Here is a 22,533-nt window from a genome sequence, read left to right on the forward strand (position 1 = left end):
AATTTTATATAGATTTATGTGAACATACTTTCATGAGTAATAGCAATCTCAAGCTAACTTGAAGTTATATAGTGAGAATTGTGTGCTGCATGTCTCATATGGGCTCCAAAATAAAAAAAACCTAAAAATTATATGACTGCATAAATAAATTATACATAGTAAAAGAAAATAAGTTAATAACATGACAAAATGAGAACTTGCTTTCAAAGTGGACTATGACAAAGTAATATAATTTCTTTTATGATTATATTGTTTTCATGATTGTTTGGAGACCAATCTGGAAATGAATGCTGAATAACTGCACAGTCCTTTCTCTAAGTTATTTTAAACATGTTTTTAAACTGATGAAAGCAACAAATCAACACGAGTAAAAAGGGGTTTACCTTATTCATTTCTATATTTGTTGTTGATACATTGGCCCCATTTCCTTAATGTTTGAGAGATTGGAGATTACTTTTTTCCACATTTTGTTGTTAGTCTGTAATACAGAATGGATGAAAATCTATTTTTCCCTCGTAATTTTACATTCAGCTCCCGACAGGTTCTCATTGAGTTGCTTCTCCAGGTTTTCAGAAAGCCAGACCTGATCCCATGGTTGACGGTGCAGGTCACAACACAAACAAGCATAAAATCTTGGGAGTTGAAAACATGAGGCATTATAAACCTTCTTGGACTTATTGATGCTCCTGTTAATACACAGTTGTGTGTTAACAGTGACATAATGTCCTATATATTTTATATATAGGATTTTACAGAGAGAGAGCATGCTGAATATTACATTCAGCATGTTTTTATTTCTGTAAATTTTAATAAGGCTCTACAACTACTTGAAAACCTAAGATTTATTTAATCAATTTCAAATATTACACAAAACCAACGAAAATAGTTTGGTATTTCAGCAATGTGCCGAAATGTGCTGACTTGACAGTTGTGCAGTAGATGGTTAATCCACAAAACCCCAATGTTAGAGAAAGCTGGCTGTTTATTGAATTAAGTCCATAGTTATAAATAGAAAGTTGAGTGGAAGGAAAGTGTTGCAGAAAACTGTTAATTGGTTGGATTGCAGTAATAAATTTTATTTTAATTTGCTAAGATGTACCTTTTAGTTTAATCACAACTGTGTCTCACTTTCATATATGGTTTGTTTGGCACTTAAAGTATCTTTAGTTTTGAAACATCAATTTTTTGTGCCTTTGTAGCCAGAAACACAAAACTGTAGTTATAATTTCTATTTAAAATTCAATTACACACGTATCTACTAAAGAACAATGGTTCCCATGTACATTATTAATTTTGACTGAGTTATTTTCAACTTTTTTTTTTTTATTAAGTATGTTCTGTTTTTACATCAGGCCCTTTTTTAGTTTTTTTTTTTTTTTTTCTAAACTCTTGTTTTAATCTTCAGCCTCTAGTAAGCACGCCTCCCCCTCCAACAGGCAGGGAACTGAAAAAGAGGAAGTGGTGCTCAGCATATATAAAGTGGCTGCTGAAGTGACAGTTCTCTCAAACTGTATGCTGTGAGATTAGAGAAAGAGGAATCAGGAAATTCTGCAACTCAAAGTGTCATTCTAAAACTTGTTGGATTCAGCTAACTTTTGCCTCTTTCCGTTTTCAGCTGCATATGGCTGCTGTTCACCTTTTGCCTTTTTCTGTGGAATGAACTGAGGTGCTTCTTCTACTGTCTTCTGAACATACTGGTTATTCTTCTATGGACTCAGATTGAGTAAGTCAACTTAATTTCCTTCCATTGTCGCATGTTCAATCATTTGTAAATGCAAAAACAAGTTTGCAAACAGGGCAGTTATTTTTTCTGTAACTCATGCCCAACTGTGTGTTGCAGTAGTGTGAAGAGCTGAGCTCAGGTCTGCACTCCAAGAGTTACCAAGCATTATCGCTCCAGTCTGGTACTTGGAGAGTTGTGTTGACATAATTTGAACTGCAGGTTCAGTTTCAGCCTAATAATGGAGCTTTCATTTAAAAGCCAAATCTCTGTGCTGTGAGAAGGAGCTATTTAAGAGGGGCCGTCCCAAAAGACAGGCCTGCAGAAGTCATTCAGCAGGAACAAGTGAAGTTAAACAAAATTCACTTTTTTTTTTTTGGTGTATTTTCCACAATAAAATAAAAACAAACTCTGTGACTTTCTCTTTTTCCTCACTTCAGCACGGCCTTCATCAATTGGTTGCTGTGACATTTCACCTTTTTTTTTAGTCTGCCATTCTTCTAAACCTGTCACAATAAGCAATAAATTAATTAACCACATTATAAATTAAAACGATAAATCATAATCATTTCCATGTGGACATCAGTCATTAAAGAGTTGCTTCTCTTTTAATGTTGTAGAAAAGTCGCCGTTTTGGAAAATGCTGCAGCCATTTGACATCCGGTACGAAATAGTTAGCTTGCACTATCTGCCTGTCTAAGCTGAATGATTATTATTTTTTGAACTGCCATTTTGGTTACAGAGATGTAAAATATTTTCCAGTTAGAATTTTAAACATTCTTTATAGAAAACGAAGTTTGTTTGGTCTGTCAGAGGGTGTATTTGCATATACAGTATATGCCATTATGTTAGTATCATTATATCGCTTGTTAAATGAAAATGCTTTAAATGACAATGTTGTCATTTATTTCAACTTCTGGGAACATATATTGTCCAGCAAAAATTGTTGTCACAGTCCTAAATTCATCAGTTTAACTTAAATGTTTTTGCCAAGTGAAAAACATTCCAGCTCTTTATCTTTAAATCTGCTAAGTAAAGCTTTAAAGCGATACTTGGTGCTGTTTGATTACCCTGCTGAACAATAAAACTGGAAGCAAAAAAAGGAATACAGGCAAGGCTGCCATTTCCTCTGAGAGCTTTCAGAACAAGTAGCTGTTTTATTGGTGTCATAATGGCTAGTTGCATTTATGTGCACACATGCCATAGGCATCATGTCTGGTTGTATTTGAGAATTGCTTTCATGAGTCATTTTAAGAAGGGAAATGAGGAGGCTTTCTTAACAGCAGGTATGATATGTGATGTAAACGGATGACAGGGTCCACATGATGTAACCGTTCAGTGCTTGATTTTAAATGTCCAAATACAACTATGGACACCACCCATAAGAAGATTTGTATTAAAAAACTTAAAGATTAGAGTAACTCAGTAACACGATCTCCCAATTCATATGTCACAATGTTTCTAGAAAGATCCAGTCGCTCTGGGAGTATGGTGTTCCGGACCCTTTGATATGGACAGTTAGATCATGACCTTGAGCCAGAAAGGGCCTTCTCCGGGTCGGGGGCTGTTCTGTCCCAAGTGGAGGAGTTGAAGTATCTCGGGATCTTGTTCACGAATGAGGGAAGAAGGGACTGAGAGATCGACAGACTGATTGGTGCAGCATCTGCAGTGAAGCAGGCGTTGTACCGGTCCATTGTGGTGAAGAGAGAGCTGAGTCAAAAACGAAGCTCTTGATGTACCAGTCGATCTACGTTCCTACCCTCATCTATGGTCATGAGCTTTCGGTCATTACTGAAAGAATGAGGTCGCGGATACAAGCAGCCGAAATGAATTTTTTCCGTTGGGTGTCTGGGGTCTCCTTTAGAGATGGGGTGAGAAGCTTGGTCATCCGGGAGGGACTCAGAGTAGAGCCGCTGCTCCTTCACATCGAGAGGAGCCAGTTGAGGTGGCTCGAGCATCTGGTCAGGATGCCTCCTGGACGCCTCCCTGGTGAGGAGTTCCGGGCACGTCCCACCGGGAGGAGGCCCAGTGGAAGACCCAGGGGAAGACCCAGGACACGCTGGAGAGACTATGTTTCTCTGCTGGCCTGGGAACGCCTTTGGATTTCCCCGGAGGAGCGGGAACAAGTGGCTGGGGAGAGGGAAGTCTGGGCCTCCATTGTTTGGCTGTTACCGCCGCAACCCGACCCCGAATAAATGGAAGAAGATGAATGGATGGATAGATGGATGGATGGGGTCCAGTCGCAATCTGCACATTAATTTTTCTTCAGAAGGAAGTATAAGATATTATGATTCCCAGATGTGCAGGTGTGCGTTTTATACTTCATATCTAGTTGTCCTGATGATTTAGACTCTTATTTTAAAGAAAGAATTGAAGTTGTTCTTGAGTTGGGATGTTGTGTTGACACAGTTGGCTAATAAAGGTTTCCCGTTAGGCCTGTTGACAACAATTGACATGTTCTTTGCTAATCGCTAACTATGTTAAAGTTAGCATCGAAAGCATTTCATAACTTCCTGTAGTGGCTAAACTAAAAGACTTTTTCAAAGATTTTAAGGGATCTGGACTCTAGCTTAAAAATGTTACACTTGAACTAATTAAAGTTGAAGTGTGGAATACTATGTTATGCTAAACAGGCAACACGGCTTGAGATTCATGAGCCTCTATTATGGACCACTGCCACCAGCAAATGAGTAGAATATGTGGATACTTAAAGATCCCTTTGAAAAACATAACAACTGCTTATTTGAATAGTTCAAACCCAAAGTATACCTTAAGAATTATTTCTCACAGTAGAAACTGCCCTAGACTACTTTAGAAGCTAAAGCCTAGACCAGGGGTGCCCAAAATGGGTCCTGGAGGGCAGGCATCCTGCATGTTTTAGTTCTCTCCCAACAACCTTTTCAGCAGGTCAATGTTCTTCTTAGGCCTTCTAATGAGCCATCATTTCATCCAGGTGCGTTAAACCAGGGAGAGAACTTAAACATGCAGGATGCTGGCCCTCCAGGACCCACTTTGGTCACCCCTGGCCTACACTCTTTCTTATTTCCACTCTTGAAGGTTCAGCCAATCAGTGCTAAAAAAAAATGAATGGTGCTCCTGGATTGGCTGCTTTGTAAATACCAGCCAATAGCATTTCAACTAGCTTTGCTATTTGTGCTTCCTGAATTGGATTTTCTTTCAAATATTTTATATAAGGGGGAAAACCAATAGTTTGATTATTCTGTGAAGAATCTGAAGTCACATTCTTCAGGTGAAAGTGCCAAAATGAAACTGGAAATTGGTAGTTATTTAAGAACTATATATTTCAAATATTTTGAATTCATTATAGATTTAAGACAAAGTTTGTAATTTGTTAATTTATTTGCGGAAACAAACAAAAATGGGATCATTAGTTATTCCAAAATCCTTACTAATATCTCATCTTGCTCTCAGGAACTCATGATGATATATCATCTGATTTGAGTTCGAGGTTTAATTTCACCTTGGATCAGAATTGATCACAATTTCTCTTTTACTTTAATCAATCAAAGTAATTAGTTAGTAGTCTGCTGTTCCACTAAACTTGTATATTTGCAAACTCAGATGCAATCAGTCCCTCTGAAAGCTGACGGGATGACCCAACCCAAAAGTTGTGGGTTTCATACCAGTTTCCTCCTGGCCCAGGAACTAAGACTAGAAAAGCATTCTATAAATTAAGTACAATTCAAGTCAGTATCCATACCCATTGAAGAGTTATTTTGACTTATTTTACTTTGACATTTCCTTCAAGATGCAAATGAACTTGTGCTACCTTCTGCTTCTGCTTGATATTTTCAATGTATTTTTTTTTTCTTTTTTTCGGTTATAATTCTAGTGTGTGCAATAGATTTTCGTTCCCTTTTCAGATCTGGTTCTCTTCTTGCATAAGCGTATTGTTGCTTCATAAGAACGTTGCAGTTGAGTCTAACTCAGTACAAGCTTGTAGAAAATCTTATCTGCAAAGAAAAGGACACAGTTCACATTCATTGCTGTGTCTTGTTGGCTATATAGTAGTCAGTTCTGTAGGTTATGCATGCTAGCATAAGAAACTGTTCACCATTACGCTGCTCAATCGAGTACTAAAGTAACAGCAACTGCTGAATGGTAAAACTGAGGTGTGTGTTTGAGCGAGTTCACACACACACACACCACAGGATGTTAGCTTAGCCACTCAGCACAGTTTTTGCACAGCCTCTGACACATTTATCACGTTCCTGAACGGCATTCAGAGCAGATCTACAGTTTCCCAGAATTCACGTTGACAGTCAGTCAGAGCTTTCTGTTTGAACACCAACATGCCTGTTTGGTTTCTGTACAATATTAGTAGAAGTGAACTATAACGAAGGGGTGAGTGAGATGTGGATCGGTTCGTCTTTGGCCTCTGAAGGCATCTGTAGAGGAAGCATGATAAGAGGGTTTTTTTCTCATTGGCACACCTTTAAAAATTTCACCAAAATCCTACATCCTGTCACCTGGTTGAGCAGCGATGTGTGTACAAAGTCAGTTTAGCAATGCTAACAGCATCCTGCTGTTAGTAAAAGATAGCGAATTGTATTGGTTGCATTAAGCTGCCATAAAAACAAAGGAATCTGAGGAGAGATCCAACAGTAAAGCATACTTTTTAATTTAAGAATGTTTCCAAGCTAATTGTCTAAACCTTAGAATTGTTTTTATGCTCAAATCTTTACACTCAATACCCAATCATGACAACGGGAATATACAGTATGTGTTTTGTTAAATATTTGAAAATATGTTGGAGACTGAAAAAACCATAAGAAATGATGTACAAAAGTATTCACTGTTTTTACTCAACATTTTGTTCATGCACCCTTGGCAGCACTAACAGCCTTCGAGTTTTCTTGAATCATTTCCACAAACCTTTTGTCCATCCCTCTTTACTGGACCATTTTAAGCTCCATCGGGTTGGGTCAATGCGCAGCCATTTTCAGATCTCTCCAGAGATGTTCAATTTGATTCAAGTCTAGGTTCTAGCTCTGCCACACGGGACATTCCCAGAGTTGCCCTGAATTTCTTCCCTTCTCATCTTGACTTGGCTTTGAGTCGTTCAGCTAAGACAAACCATTGCCACACGTCAGAGTTTACACTTATACACTTAAGATTAATACTTATTTGTATTAATCGCACTTAATTCTTTTGCTTTAGTTATGACAACTTAACTTTTTTGTGTTGAATTAACTAAAAGGTACAAATTTTAAACTTTTTACTTTGACTTTACTTGAAACAATTAAATTCAATGCTGCGTTTGTATCCTATGACTGCATGTCTTCCATCTCTGTCATTACCTACTCTCCTGTCTAACTACTCTGAGATAAAGGCTGCCTGAGCTAAAAAAAAAAGTTTTTTAATAAAGATCCTGTATTAGTTTAATACTTTGTTTGAAGTAAACTAAGTAATTTGAGTAAGGCTGACCTAAATTTATCAAGTTAAACCAACTTAATAAATTAAGGTTGGTAAACTTATTTAAATTGCTTACCATCCATCCATTTTCTGTTCACCCTTGTCCCTAATGGGGTCAGGAGGGTTGCTGGTGCCGATCTCCAGCTACGTTCCGGGCGAGAGGCAGGGTACACCCTGGACAGGTCGCCAGTCGGTCGCAGGGCAACACAGAGACACACAGGACAAACAACCATGCACACACACACTCACACCTAGGGAGAATTTAGAGAGACCAATTAACCTGACAGTCATGTTTTTGGACTGTGGGAGGAAGCCGGAGTACCCAGAGAGAACCCACGCATGCACAGGGAGAACATGCAAACTCCATGCAGAAAGGCCCCGGCCGGGAATCGAACCCAGGACCTTCTTGCTGCAAGGCAACAGTGCTACCAACTGCGCCACTGTGCAGCCCTGAATTGCTTACCAATTGAAGTAATTCAATTAAGTTGGTCCAACTATTTTCTTTTTCACTGTAAGAGGTTTTTTTCCTGATGGTTTTGCTATATTGAAAGATGCATCTTAAGGAATGATGCCTGGTTTTCTCTACCCACAATCACAGACATTCATGTCTTTGTGTCAGCAGACCAGAGAATTAGAATTTTCATGGATTTAGCATTCTTCAGTTTCCTTTTGGCAACTTCAGATGAGCCGCTCACTAAGAAACGGCTAACTAAGTCTGTGCAGAGCAAAGCTGGAGTTCTGACAGCGGCCATCAGGTTGTAGGTCTCCTCACCGGCTCCTTCTATGATTGTTCAACTTTAGTCCTAGTTCCAAACTGTTTCCATAGATAATTAAGACCACTTTGCTCATCGGGACATTCAAAGCAGCCAACGTTTCTTTTTCTTTTCCTACCAGTCCCCAGATTGATCCTTTGACTTCATACTTGGTTTGTGCTCAGACTGTTGACTGTGACACTTTGTCTAGACTGGGGTCTGCCTTTCCAAATCCTGCCAAATCAGTATGTGGACTTCAGTTGATGAGTAGAAACATTTCAATTATGACGAGTGGAAACGGGAACCACATGAGCTCAACTTTGAGCTTAAAGGCAAAGACTCTGAATACTGGTGTAGATGTCACTTCTTGGTTATTTTCTTTTTCTTTTTTTTAAAACTAAAAGTAATTACATTGTCTTTATGGGGTGTTTTGGTTAGAGTTTTAAGGTAAATTGTGAATTTAATCCATCTTGCGAAATGTCTGTAAAAGAAGTTGGAAAAAGTGAAGAGCTGTGAATATTTTCATGACTAGATGCTGGTTATTTTAATACTTTGCTATGTCATTCTTTTTTTCATGTGATAAAAAAACTTTATGGACATGAAATGCTGTCACAGTGGGATACCGCTTAAAAATCTGCAAATAGGAGAATTTAGGGTTTTGTTCCACAAATAGATGAATTTGTGAATACTGAACCTCAAACAGCCGAGGATTCACTGTACTGTTACTGTTTTTGTTTTGAGTCAAAACTGTAATATTTTACTTTAAAAAGGTTAAACTGGGATAAGAATTAAAATACATGAGAATAGAGTGGATTACAAACTTTTCACACAAAAAACATAACATTAATTAATTTGAGACCATTTTATGACCGTTTATCTTTATAATTAATTATTTATAGCTACATGGTGGTTAAATTTACACGAACACAATGAAAGTAGACTGGGAGTCTGGCAGTAAACTGGGGGTTGAAATTGGCAAAGAAACTAATCCACATTGGAATATTTGTTTTTCTGAAAAAATGTAATGGATGACAACATTTCTACACTGTTTAAGTACATAAATTACACAAACTCTCATTGGTCAGTATGAAAAATCAAAGTTACAAAGTAAACTTCTTTGGTCTGTGTCAGTTGTGGTTTTAATTTACATGATACTTTACCATCAGCAGACTTATTTCATTGTGTGAATAACTTTAACTTAATTTAATATTTGGATGAATCTCTGTTGTTTTGCAAAAGGGATTCAGGAAGGAAGTCTTATTATAGCCACTTGTAAATGGAAACATATGTTAACCATATTGTGTGTGTGTGTGTGTGTGTGTGTGTGTGTGTGTGTGTCACATGACTGTCTCTTCAAAGGATTCACTGGCTTTATTCTAGTCACATCTTCTCCTCTGCTCCTCTTCCCTCTCTGTCAGAGAAACCATTGTTCATGGTTTACTAATATTAGGCTGCATCTCAGAAAAAGAAGAAGAGAAGTGGTTTATTTCCTTTGGCCATTTCAACACACTGGCCTGTTTTGTATTCTGCAAGTTTCTGCGTTCGCTCAGAACTGCTGCAGAGTTCATCTGCAAATTGCAGCTGCTCTTTGACTTCTACACATCTGCTTAAAATGAATAAATGGCAAGTCATTAGCCATGGAAAATCAGGGAGGAGCTTTCCTCCACAGGATTCTCACCTGAGAGCACGCTGGTAACCGGAGTCCGAGCTGCTGCTGTTTCATGCGTCATTTCATGACTGCTACAGGAAATGAGTTGACATGTCACCCTCAGTATCTGCAGTAAAACTGTGAAAGCCAGTGAGTCATAGTAACGCTACTTTTAACTGCAGATTAAAGTCGGACTGAAAGGCCATCATTCTCTGATGCTGACCAGTGTTATTCAGTTTAAAATAACAAGTGTAGTATTCCCCTCACAGAACATTAAACCACAGATAAATATGAGCACTTCAGGTGCAATGTTATTACAACGGAAGATGTATATGGTATGTAAAGTGAATCTTGAAGATAAATCTTTTATTATAGTTGTAAAATGTCTCACTGAATTTATTTGGATTCTAACAAAGTAAAGTGTGATATAAGCTGAACTGAATATGATATTAAAGAATCTTAAAATGGCAAAAATAAGTGTAAATGTTGTGGTGGTGATGATACCAGACATGTTATCACTGAGTGACCTTTAGCATTTTGGGTTATGTTATTTATGTTTTGTGTGAAACTCTGACAAAATATTACATAATCATAAGAAAAGCAAGTTTGTAGCACCTGGAGAATATAAATCAAACGATACTGCACTCAACAGTCCTTGCACACACTGTAATTGTCATTATAGTATTTCTGCAGTATATTGTGCAGTGCTACATGGCATAATTAATTTTACTCCAAACAATTCCTTTAAACTAGAAAAACAATAAAATTTGCCTGTAGTATAAATAGTTCCTAGTACTGGCTCATTTTTTGTTGCCACAAAGCTACAGGAAGTGCTAACTTTTAGTTTGGTGATTAGTAAAGCAGCTATATTTACCAGAGTGAAAACACTGAAACATAACCGTTATTCTATCAGTAAGATGATTTTTCTTTCAAAAAGTTGGATGCTGCATTGAATATAACTTTTTGTTAAGTTTTTTTGTGGGAAGTCACTCCTGTTCACGGCCACCACCTACACTGAGTGATATTGTTCTAGCATCTGTTAGCAGAAGTAACAGAAAAATGCTTGAGCTTTCAGCCTTCAACTCTCAAATTTGAATGACATTTTTTTATATATAGAAAATTTACTTTTATAGAGAATGTCTAAAGGGACTGCTTTGGTATTTAGCAAAATGCATTTGGTGGAAATCATTTGGCTCTCGGAGAAAAATTTATTGTCTAACTAGATCCCTCTAAAATTAATAAATTACTTTTTTTGGCAATTATTTTTAGATCTCTTAATACCTTTGTTGTGAACAGTGAAATCTTATTTATTTTATTTGAATTATTTTTAATGCTGTCAGCTGTAGTTTTTATGGAAAATCTGTGAAACTCAAAATCTGTCAAATGGTCCGAATTTTACAGAAGTCTAATTCCATTTCGGTATTAAAAAAAACTGCAAGCATTGCACCTCTGCTGAGGCATTATGGTGTCACTTATGATACTTGCATGTGGTCAGTATCATGACTTAAAAGATAATGGATTAGAAAATTATGCATTTTTGTAAATTTGGTGTTGAAACAGCTGAATGTTGGCTGAGGTTTCAAAACCATCATTCACAAACCAGCAGAGAAAATTCTAAATCCATCTATTATTGTTTCAGCACAATCTAGGACAAACCCATTCCACAAAATAAATCACGTTTTTGTTATTTTTTCCTTTTATCTGACCATGAGAAAAGGGTCATTTCCAAAACTCTAGACCAAGGTGCACTGGGGGAAACTCGTCGCTTCTCAAAGGCCTCGCTTTCAGTCGCTGCTTCAGAGTCTCTCAAATATAACGAATTTCTATGAGAGTTGAAGAGGTGAGGTGCTTGCAGAGGAAATTGTGTTGTGATTTGCTTGTGGCTTGTTAGAATACATGCATGGAAAACTCAAGATTTCTTGATTAAAGTTAAGAAGCAAGCTATTTGCCATGTGCCATCATGCTGGCTAATTTATTTTTTTTTTTTTCACATTTTGCTAAAATTATACCACATATTATCTCTTCATCAATGTGTTTCATTAGTGCAGATAACGCTTCTGCTTTTCATTTGCACGAGCATCACAGATTGTCACTTTGTATTTTTAACCATACAAGGGAATCTTTGATGTGCTACTTGATATTTTTTTGGTTTTTAGAGCCTTGGTTTACAGTATGTGAACTGTTACTGTATGTCTTTTGTGTCTCTGCTCTTAAACAACAATAATCTACTAAATATTGTACATCATAGGGTTTCAGACTATAACGCACATTTATGCTTGGTGAGGAGTTCATGGAATCATACAGACTTCTGATGTTAAATTTAAACTTCTCAGAAATATGAAGAGCATTAACAGCCCTGTTTAGTCCACTTTAATCCAGCCCTAGTTTGTTTCCTGAGAAAGTCTGGTTTGATTGAGGATGCTTAATCAACATCTGATACAGACCAAAAAAGGAAACTGGTTCATCTACAAACCTCGGCCTCAGTTTGAAGTGAACTCTGGTGCAAACGCTAATTGGACAGGAGATCGCTCCAAAAGCAGGAAGCATACTACAGTGCAGGGCATTGTGAGTAAATGCAACCAAAACAAACACAAATCTATCTAGTGGGAGAAATGGCTGTGGGCTTTTGCCAAAGACAAAAGAGAAATCTCCAACCACTAAAATCTCATTTGTTTATGTACAGCAGACATGAGGTTGGGGTCAAAGTTCACCATTGAGCTTTACAGTTAGGCTCTACTTTATCTTTTCTGTCACATAAAATACATTTAGGGTTAGAATTAGATTTTTGTCAACCAAAACTTCTATTTTCTCCTTTTGCTTTAAGAAAGTCTGAATCTCTGTGTTTGACAGGAATTTAGCAGAAACAGAAATGCTTTTGTTGGTCCAACTGAGCAAGAGCAAGTGAGATTAACGGGAGTAAAATGCTTAAATAAGCTCTCTATTTCATCCAAGTGTCAAGTTTGTTAAAGAGATGGAGTAGGAAGAGGAAAAAAGTAAAGTGCTAAAGAAAAATGTATCAGGAGAAGCAAAACTGAGTAAAAACAAAGAGCAAGAATCAGAAAACGATGTTGCTGCGATGAAGCTATCAACATTATCCTGGCAGCCGGATGGCTGCGGTGCTGCAGGCGCGATGTGACTTCCTGTTTGTTGCTGCATAGAGGAAGTAACAGGCCCCTCGAGGATGGTCTGAAGTGTGAAGCAGATTTGTGAGTATTTTTGTTTGGTGGAGCAAGGTGATTCAAGTGTGAAAATGGATGCATATGCATTCAGCTCTAACATGTGTGTTTATAGCTGAGTTCTTGCTAACTTCACTTTTGTTGTTTTTGGCATTAAATAAAAAGCTGAAGTCAGAGACTTTATCTTTTTATTTGCTTTTGTTCTCTTCAAACTGTCTAAAAAGTAAGTTTTAAAGGTTTGATTTAGAAGTTTAGAATCCAGGCAGAATTGGGATGGAGGAGTAGCTAGCTGGGATTTGTTTGGTCATCTGATTGTGACAGTGATGTTGCACAGGATTGTGGGATATTTTACTGAAGCAGAGCAGCATCATCTGCAGTGTAGTCATTTTTTTAAAGATGTTGAAAGAGTAATAAAGTAACTATAATGGTAAATATAGGTTATCAACCATAGATAAAATATTATTGGTTTTGGCCTAGATTTTCATATATAATTTTATTTTTGTTGCAATAAATGCCAGAACTTATTTTTAGAACATTTTTTTGTCCCCATCAACCAGCCGTAGTGTGACGGTCTCAGGCTCTTCCAGGACTGAGGAGCAGCAATAGATTTTGTCGGTTGGAGGATTTCTCTTTTGTTTTTGGCTAAACACCAGGAGCCATTTTTCCCCCTAGTGCTAACTTAGCGTGCTTGTTTTGGTTGTATTTACCCAGAATCTCCTGTGCTGTACTCCAGTTCCTGCTTCTGGAATGATCTCCGGTACCCTTAGTGTTCACATATGCATTCAAAACGAGCCAGAGTTCACTTCAACCAAACCCAGACCAAGATTTTTAGGCAGATCGGTCTTTCTGTTTTTTGATCCGCATCAGAGTTCGATTTGCATTCACACGTACCCAAACAAACCAGACTTTCGAGACAAATTAGAGTTGGATAAATGCGGAATAAAAATGTCTGATGTCAATTCATCCTAACACAGCTCTGCAAGGAAGAGTGGGCATAATATAAGACACTAGTTTCCAGCTATCACAGAGCTTGACTTGTTTCAGCAACGGTGACACAACCAGTCAGTAGCTTTAGGGAACAATTACTGTTTCACACAGTCAAGTTGGTTTAAATTGCTATTTTACTTCATTTAATGAAATCATCATCCATCCATCCATTTTATTACAACCTTATCCCACTGAGGTCAGGAGGGGTTCTGGTGCCCATCTCCAGTTGTCAACAGAGGAGAGGTGGGGTTCACCCTGGACAGGTCGCCAGACCATCGCAGGTGAAATCATCATTTAAAAACTAATTTTCAACAATTTTGGTTATCTTACTGATATTAAAATTAAAGGATGTTAAGCCTTTCAGTGTGACAAAAGACAGAGGGATTAAAACTTTAACATTTGTGGTTTTTGTTAGGAATATGATGTGTTTATTGTTAATATGACATAATTGGCTCATCTAAAGCCCAAGTCCAGAGCAGTTTGTCAGAAACTAAACTGAGAATATTTACAGACTAAATAGAGAGAACCAGGTTTTAGGGAACTTATCCTTCAAGTTCCTGCTCACTTGAACAGAATATTACATTGTGTTAGCTCCACTTTTAAACCGTTGGCATTGATTACCTGTGTCGCCTTTTACTTATCCTGAGTAAAGTCTTTGCTCACATCTTTTCTCTGAAGTTTCTCCATAAATTTACTAGAAACTAAGAATGAAGCATCTCTAGAAAATTGCATTGCAAGCAGTTTTCCAGATGAGAATTAATTCTATCATTTGTTTTTTCATTGGGAGGGTTAAAATTAAACGGTAAAAGTTGAACGAAGATTCTTCTACGTCACATAAATTTAATGCTGGGGTCCACTGTCGTTTACATTCTGTCAGACATTTCCTCTAACATGTTGCTAAAAATCATTTAAGGAACTGAAAGCAACTGTTGTGACTACTGCAGAAAAGTTGTTTTCAGGCTTGAACTCTGAGATGTTGTAAAGAACTTGCAGGTTTCCTCCATACTAGCAGGTCAGTTCAAGTAAAAAAAAAATGTTTAACCAAAAGGAAAATTAAACATTGTCTAACTTGTCATCCTGGTGTTTTTGAAGCGTTGTAGTGGATGGTGATGCTATGGGCAGGAAGGATCTCCAGTAGCAGCCAGTCTTTCAGAAAATTCACTGTGACTGATGACTGTTGCTAAATGACAGACTCATGACAGCCATGGCATGCCAACGGGTCAGACAAATCAGAACTAACATTAATGAGAAACTCTGTAAAACAACAACAACAACAAAAAAAACATCTGCATACTTCACCGTAATAAACCATAAAATAGTGACAGAAAAATCTGTAAATTATAAAACAATTTAAAACTGTTGATTTGATGTGAAGTTTCCGTAAATGAGTTGATCTGATACATGAATTTTGATGCATATCAATAACATCCTCTTAAGTCGTAGTCTCAGTGATTTGCTCACGATTCTACATACAATATTTATAGAACGCCTTCTGCAGCTTTAAAAGTGTTAGGGTCAGACAGATTTATTTTTTAATTACAAGAATAAAGTCATAATATTAATAGAAGAAAGTCACAATATTGGAAGTTGTAAAATTAGAAAAAGTTGTTTTAATGAGAGGAAAGCCTTGATAAAGTTATCAAGATAACTTCTCAAGATGCTCAACATTCCTCATTTTATCTTTTAGTTTTGGTGTGGGAGTTATAAAATTACAACTTCATTCTCATAATATTGCGACTACATTCCAGTAATATGATTTCATATTATTATGGGGCTTTTTTTTTTCTTGGATTTTCACAAACTTTTGTAATATCAGAACTTTTTTGTCAGACAAATCCATGTACATTTAAAACTTTGTCTTGTACTCTGACTTCATTTTTGCAATATTATGAGTTTATTCTCATGTTGTTCTGTCTCCATTGCTGTATGAGCAGACCTATTCTCATAATTACATTTTTTTCTCAGCCTGTCCCTAGTACTGCATCGTAACAACATGCCCATCAGTGTTGAGTGGAAATATTTGAAATGGCTTCAGTTCTTTCAAGTCAGTGACTGACTGTTGCAGCCATTTTTCAACCAGCAGCTCTTCAGTGTTCAACAAACAAAAGACTGTCTTCTCTCAGTAATATAGTCTGCTCACATCATTGTTTTCTCAGTCATTTCATTTAAATTATTGTAACCTGAGGAACTGTATGATGGAAAATTGTAGTGGTTTTAAAACCTTGATGCGAGTTCTCACTCACTTCATTCACACTTTACTTTTCAAGCTTTTGAACATGTTTTTTTCACCAGGTTGATTATTATTAAATTTCTAGATAAATCCAAAGCTAATTCTCCAAATTTTTAGGACTTTAATTGACATGTTAAGTTTATGAAGAACCCCTTTAGCGTTTTTTGTTGATTTGGTTTATTAAAAGGGAAAAAAAACATTCATCATTACCATTAAACATGAGAGCAAAATGAGAAGTAAGAAATGGAAACTTCCACATATTGCGATGAAGTTGGTTTCTGTTTAAATGCTGACTGATGTTCTGCTGAGTCTGAAGGGATTTCTATGTTCTATCAAATGTTTTCACTTTTTTCTGCACCTTGGAAATAGGTGTCTCAGATTACTCTATAGTCAGGCGGATTTAACTCTAGATTAACTCTAGTTTGAGCGCCTTAAAATTGGACTTGGTGGTGATTTGAATGCAGCGTTTGGTGACAATGTGTGTGTTCTGTGACAGTTTGAGGAATCCAACGCAGATAGAGACCAGCTAAGAGCAGAAGATGCCAGCCCCGCCTCCGCCTCCACCCCCAGGGCCGCCGCCACCTCCCACTCTGGCTCTGGTGAGTCTCTGTTCCTCTCAGATGTCATTTTCAGCAGAGACATCTAGTGGACAAACCCAGTTTATGGCAGAATCAATGTATGGATTGGAACTTCACAGCTGTACTCTGAAGAAATATATTCTCTAAAAAAAACTTATAGTTTCAATGTTAACGCTGGGTTTTTTTTATGTGCAAGGCCATTATTTTAGGAATGTGACGATATCAAGGATTGAATCTGAAAACGGTAAAAATGTGACACATTGAGATTTTTTGTCTTTCTGGTTCCATTTATTTATAATAAAAATTTAACTCAAGAAATCATATTTGATTTAGTTTAAATACACACTGATGTATTCTGTGGGTTTCTATTAACTGGAATTGTTATAGCTGATGGACAGAAATCCAAAGTTCAGTTTCTTAAAATATTGGAATATTGAATAAAATAAATTAGAAAATATATATTTTTAATAAACGTATTATATTATGTTTGACACAATCATATGGAAGACAGTGACAATGATGCCTATCTCCAGAGGTCAACGGGTGGGGGTGGGGTCACCTGGAAAGCTCACCAGTCCATCACAGGGCATTAAATCACAAAGTCAAATATGATGCATATAGCATTTTTATAACAGAAAGCAACATAGTTACTGGATTATGCTATAAAATGTAACTATGTGCCTGGAATACTCATAATACTGGCCCTTTAAAGATTTTGTGAATCTGTCCACTCCCATTATTTTAACATGCTGATATGAATTTAATTTTAATTAGAATTTTGTAAATAATTTTTTCTGCAGCTTTGGTCATTTCTTCCTTTGAATCTTTTGGGTTGTTTGTGTTTCAGGCCAACACAGAGAAGCCGACTCTGAACCGAACGGAGCAGCAGGGACGCGGCGCTCTTCTGTCCGACATTTGCAAAGGCACCAGACTAAAGAAAGCCGTCACAAATGACCGCAGTGAACCCGTTTTTGACAGTAAGTCAGCGCATCTCATTGGCACCAACATGTATTTCTGTATCCCAAGGAAAAACCAGCTCATTTCCGTCATGTCTGCTAGATTAAAAACTATTTATTCTGATGCTCAAGAAGTCAAAAAAGTCTTTGCATTTCTATATGGAAACACAAAGATTATTTTTTAACTTGTGCATTTCCTAGACCCATTTTAATCATTCATCATATTGAGAAGTGCATAAATGACCTTAGACAGATGTAATTTTAAAATTTCTTTTGAAATGAATGCTCATTTAACATATTTTTTGAGATGCCAGTCACATTTCCTATCAAAAACAAACTTGTTGGTTGAATAAAAGTAATTTCAAATCAAGACATGCCACGGCATGGTTAATTTTGTGCTCAATTGTATGTGAGAAAAGAATAATGAAAACAATCTTCTACTTCATGAACCTAGCACTTTTTTTCTTTTCTTTAAACCTCGATTAAATGTTTTTTTTTTATAAAATACATTTATACAAAATAAATGTATTTTGCATGACATTTATCATGCAAAATAAATGTCTTTTATTGTTGCATGATAAAAGACATTGGCTTCTGTGAAATTAGACAACACTACATAGTTTCCCTCAGTGCCTGGCGGGCCACCAGGCTAAACATAGTTTGTTTTAGGTAGTTTTTTTTGTTTTTGTTTTTTTTTATGCATCATTAATAGCAACACAAAAATTCTCCCTAGGTGTGTGAGTGTGTGTGTGCATGATTGTGTGTCCTGTCTGTCTCTGTGTTGCCCTGCGACAGACTGGCGACCTGTTCAAGGTGACCCTAACCCTGACGCCACTAGGGACAAGGGTGTTAGAAAATGGATGGATGGATGGAATGGATGAATAGCAACAGGAAACAGGGATGAAGCTAGGTTTCTAGTTGACTGCCAAACAGGACATTACCTGTCCGGACAAGAAAATTTACAAAAACAGAAATACAAAATATAGCGGTCCTAATTCAAACCTTTGACTGTTCCCCTGCCTAAAGGAACCTCAGACTGAAGAACTTTTGGGCTCCAAGTCACTTAAACTAGCTCTTTTAAATACCAGATCTCTGTGCTAAAGCTCTATTAATTAATGATTTCATCACTGAGCATAATATTGAGGTTATATTTCTGACAGAAACATGATTGAATGGCAATAATGAACCAATCGTACTAATTGAATCAGCACCTCCCAACTACAATTTCTTAAGTGAGAATAGAAAACATAAAAAAGGAGGAGGCGTGGCTTCAATATTTAAGAATACCATAAATTGTGGTAAAATCTCTTTGGGTCATTTCACCTCTTTTGGAGTATCTTATAATTGAGGTAAAAAGCCACAAACAAACTTTGACATTAACTTTATACAAAACTCCAACATACGTGGAAATTTTCTTTACTGACTTGAATGAGCTTCTATCTCTCATATGTATTGATTATGATTGTTTAATAATTGTCGGTGATTTCAACATTCATGTTGACAACCTCCAGATAGTCGCAAAACGCTCTTTAATATATTAGAGAATTCTGGTCTAACACAACAAGCAACACACACTCAAGGACACACACTGGATCTGGTTATCAGTAAGGGTGTGAATATTTCCAATGTCTCTGTAAGTAATGGCGCCCTGTTGCATCACTTCCTGTTATCTTTGAAAGTTCTTTATCTGTTAACCCACCTGGACAAACAGCTGCTGTCACAAAACGTTCTCTCACAGAAAACACAGCAGAAACATTTAATCAAATCTACTCTTCTTCCTCACCCTTAAGCTGTAATGATGTAGATAAGTTGGTAATGATTTTCAGTCTAAAGTTTCTGATAGGTTTATTTTGTCACAACCTGCAAAGAATCAGCCAGAGACAGAGATTAGGTTTCTTTTGATTTCTTTTCTGCAGAATAGGAGAATTGAGAACAGACGCGACGAATCGCTGTCAAACACTGTCTGGACTCAATTCTGCCAGTTCTTTCTTTGCATTTCTCTTTATTGTATAGAAAAAGGAGGTTGGGCTTCTCTTCACACAGTCACACAGAGAATTGACCAACCGTCTTTACATTCTGAAACCTCCTATGGACATGCCCTTATAAGGGCATGTGGCTGACCACAACTAATCAGTTACATATGGAACTAATAACACATGAATGTTTAACGTTTTTAGCTTCTAAGCAAACATCCTAAACAAAGTTAATAATATACTACAGAAGAAAGAAAAGTTAAGTAAATATAAAAAGAAGAATAATATGAGAGTAATAATATAAAAGAATAATATGAAAAGAATAATATGAAAAGGAATAATATGAAAACATAACTTGTAAAATAAACTCATGAGTAAATGAACAGGAGGATAATTTTCCTAACATTTCCCACCTGTTTTTCATATTAAGCATGAAGTCTAACACAGACATCAGGAATACATCACTTGCTGGCACATTTTCAATGCATCCATCATAACGTTAGACATCAGGGTGCCCCTCAGTGATAGAGGCAACAAGTTGATATTGATATAGAACATGTCCAACAGTTTTGGCTATCAGAGATTTTAGACATGGGATTATGCAGGCAGTAAAAATACAAAACAAGAAAAGAATAATAAGAAGAGGCATCATTAATTTCAACAGCAGGTGCCACCATGGTCCAGATATGAACCAAGAAAGGAAATCTCCTTGTGAGGGAACAGCATCCTGTAACATGGCTTGTTGCAGATTCTTTAAGGCAGACATGGCTTCAGCAATATGAGTTTCATTAGCATCAGAAATATAAGTACAACAAGATGTTCCTATCATTACACACACACCACCCTGACTAGCTGTAAGTATGTCTAACACCATCCTGTTTTGGAGAACCATCAGTCGCATTTCACTAAGTTGTTGATTTTGTCCTCTCTCAATGTCCATGGTAATATTTACCAGGGTCTTCATTCTGTAATCCAAAGTTTCAATCATCAGCATAGATTTTGCTACTCCAACCCATGGAAAAATTGACAGTCCCCATTTCCCAGCAGTACTCCAATGTTTGTGTTCTTTGGGAACATTTGAACCCCAGATAGGATCATGTGGCTGGAAAACAATTTCTGAATTTCTCCGCCGTCGCAGGTGATGAGAGTGTACTGCTGCAGTAGATACAATGATGGTATGATCAGAAACAAACACAGGAGCACAAGTACCTGACCAGTTCACGGGTAGCGACGCATAGATATTACTTCCTCCACACAGAAACCAACCACCCTCAGTGGGATAATTTCCTCGAGGTGTCCACATGGGACATGGGATTAGAGTCCCATCAGCACTTGGACAAACGGAGCTAGGAAATAAATCAGTGATATTTTGCTGGCATCCAGGTACATGGCCTACCCGAACAGTCCAGTTTCCTGGTGGAGAATGGATACAGACCGGATGTTTTGTCCCTGGCATCGTGACAGCTTTCATCCGTGATGGGTATCCAGTAACATTACTGTAAGTGAAGATGGGCGTCACGCCAGTGCACACTCTTTTCATCAGGATGTCACCATCTGAAGTGTTGACTGGAGTCGCTGGCATGAAACGTAAAGCACAAGAGGCAAAACAGACAGCTTGGGACCTGTTCATGGGACTGACATACAGAGTAGGTTTTCTGGTAGACTTTGGCATCACCGAGCAGACGTAGCAGTTGGTCATGTTCCGTTCTTTGGCCAACATCTCCACATAAGTCTGCCATATGTTGTCATGGTGATGGTCTGGAAGGTGTCCTAGCCAGATCTTCATAGCAGTGGTATGGACAAATCTTCTCCCCAGATGGATTAGTGAGGTTGGACTGAAAAAACAGGACACGCACACAGCAGCCACAGCACAAAAGAGGCCCCATCTCCATGAGGACCCCATCTTTGCTCAGTTACAGAGATGTTAGAGTTTACCTAGGACTCTATGGAACAGGGATGTGATGAGTTCTTCTGCTGACGTTGAGATGTGTGACCCTATATAGCCACACCCCTTTGTAGTCAGAACTTCCCCACTGCCCCCACCTAGGTCTCCAACACTCTCTGCAACTTACAGTGGCTGAGGTGAATCCAGGATGGTCTCTCAGCGATCTTTACTGCAGTGGGAGTGGTCAAAAGCACTTGAAACGGTCCCTCCCACCGTGGGCAGGCCCAGTTCTGTCTCTTAATGGCCTTGATGAAAACCCAATCGCCTGGTTTCACCACCTGGAGGTCCTGTGAAGACAAAGGTTCTTCTGGCAGTGAATTTGCATTTGACACTTCTTTAGACTGTAACATTTCTTTCATGTAATCAGCTAAAGTTTTTTCACTGTCATCTGGTGGTGGTGTGGTGTCTTTAAATAAAGGAAGCTTAAAAGCTCTGCCGTGTACTATTTCAAAAGGAGTTAAACCATTCCCAGTGGGCACAATTCTCATGTACATTTTCACTAAATCCAGACACTCTGGCCATGGCCTTTTGGTTTCTTCCATACATTTTTTAAGTCTGGATTTAACAGTAGAATTTGCTCTTTCAATTAACCCAGCGCTTTGGGGATGGTATGAACAGTGATTTTTTAATGTTATCTGCAATCTGTCTGCCATTAACCGAATGACTTGATTCACAAAATGTGGACCATTGTCACTGTAGATTTTCTGTGGGATGCCATGAGTTGGAATGATAGTTCTGCATATTGCTTTAGCTACAGTTAGTGCATCCGCATGTTTTGCCGGGACAATTTCAACCCATTTAGAAAAAGCATCAATCATCACTAAGCAATATTTATAGGGACCACTTTGAGAAAGTTCAATGAAATCCATATGCATAGTCTCAAATGGGTATTGTGGCTTAGGAAATTGACCCCTCTTTGGTCGAACATTTCCTTGTGGATTATGTCTTACACAGATTGTACATGCTCTACAGAAAGTTTTAGCATATACATTAAACCCAAACGCTGAAAAATGCTGCTGAATTATGTGAACCATCCCACCTGTGGACACATGGCAACAACTATGAGTCAGAATTGCTGCAGCATTAAAAAGACTTTTAGGAAGAATAGGTTTATTGTTAAGCATATAAAGGC

At 37.5% G+C, this 22,533-nt stretch overlaps 1 protein-coding gene across 1 annotated transcript in view; it reads left to right on the forward strand.

Annotated features, from left to right (window-relative positions):
- wipf1b (WAS/WASL interacting protein family, member 1b) overlaps positions 1–22,533 on the forward strand; it is a 50,377-nt gene that overhangs the window by 12,409 nt on the left and 15,435 nt on the right. The window contains 2 exon segments of the mRNA XM_032553526.1: positions 16,446–16,548; positions 17,375–17,504. Coding sequence (XP_032409417.1) covers positions 16,489–16,548; positions 17,375–17,504 — 190 coding nt within the window. The 5' untranslated portion in view covers positions 16,446–16,488.

The sequence above is a fragment of the Xiphophorus hellerii genome, chromosome 22 (genome assembly GCF_003331165.1).
Source record: "Xiphophorus hellerii strain 12219 chromosome 22, Xiphophorus_hellerii-4.1, whole genome shotgun sequence".
Classification (NCBI taxonomy): Eukaryota; Metazoa; Chordata; class Actinopteri; order Cyprinodontiformes; family Poeciliidae; genus Xiphophorus; species Xiphophorus hellerii.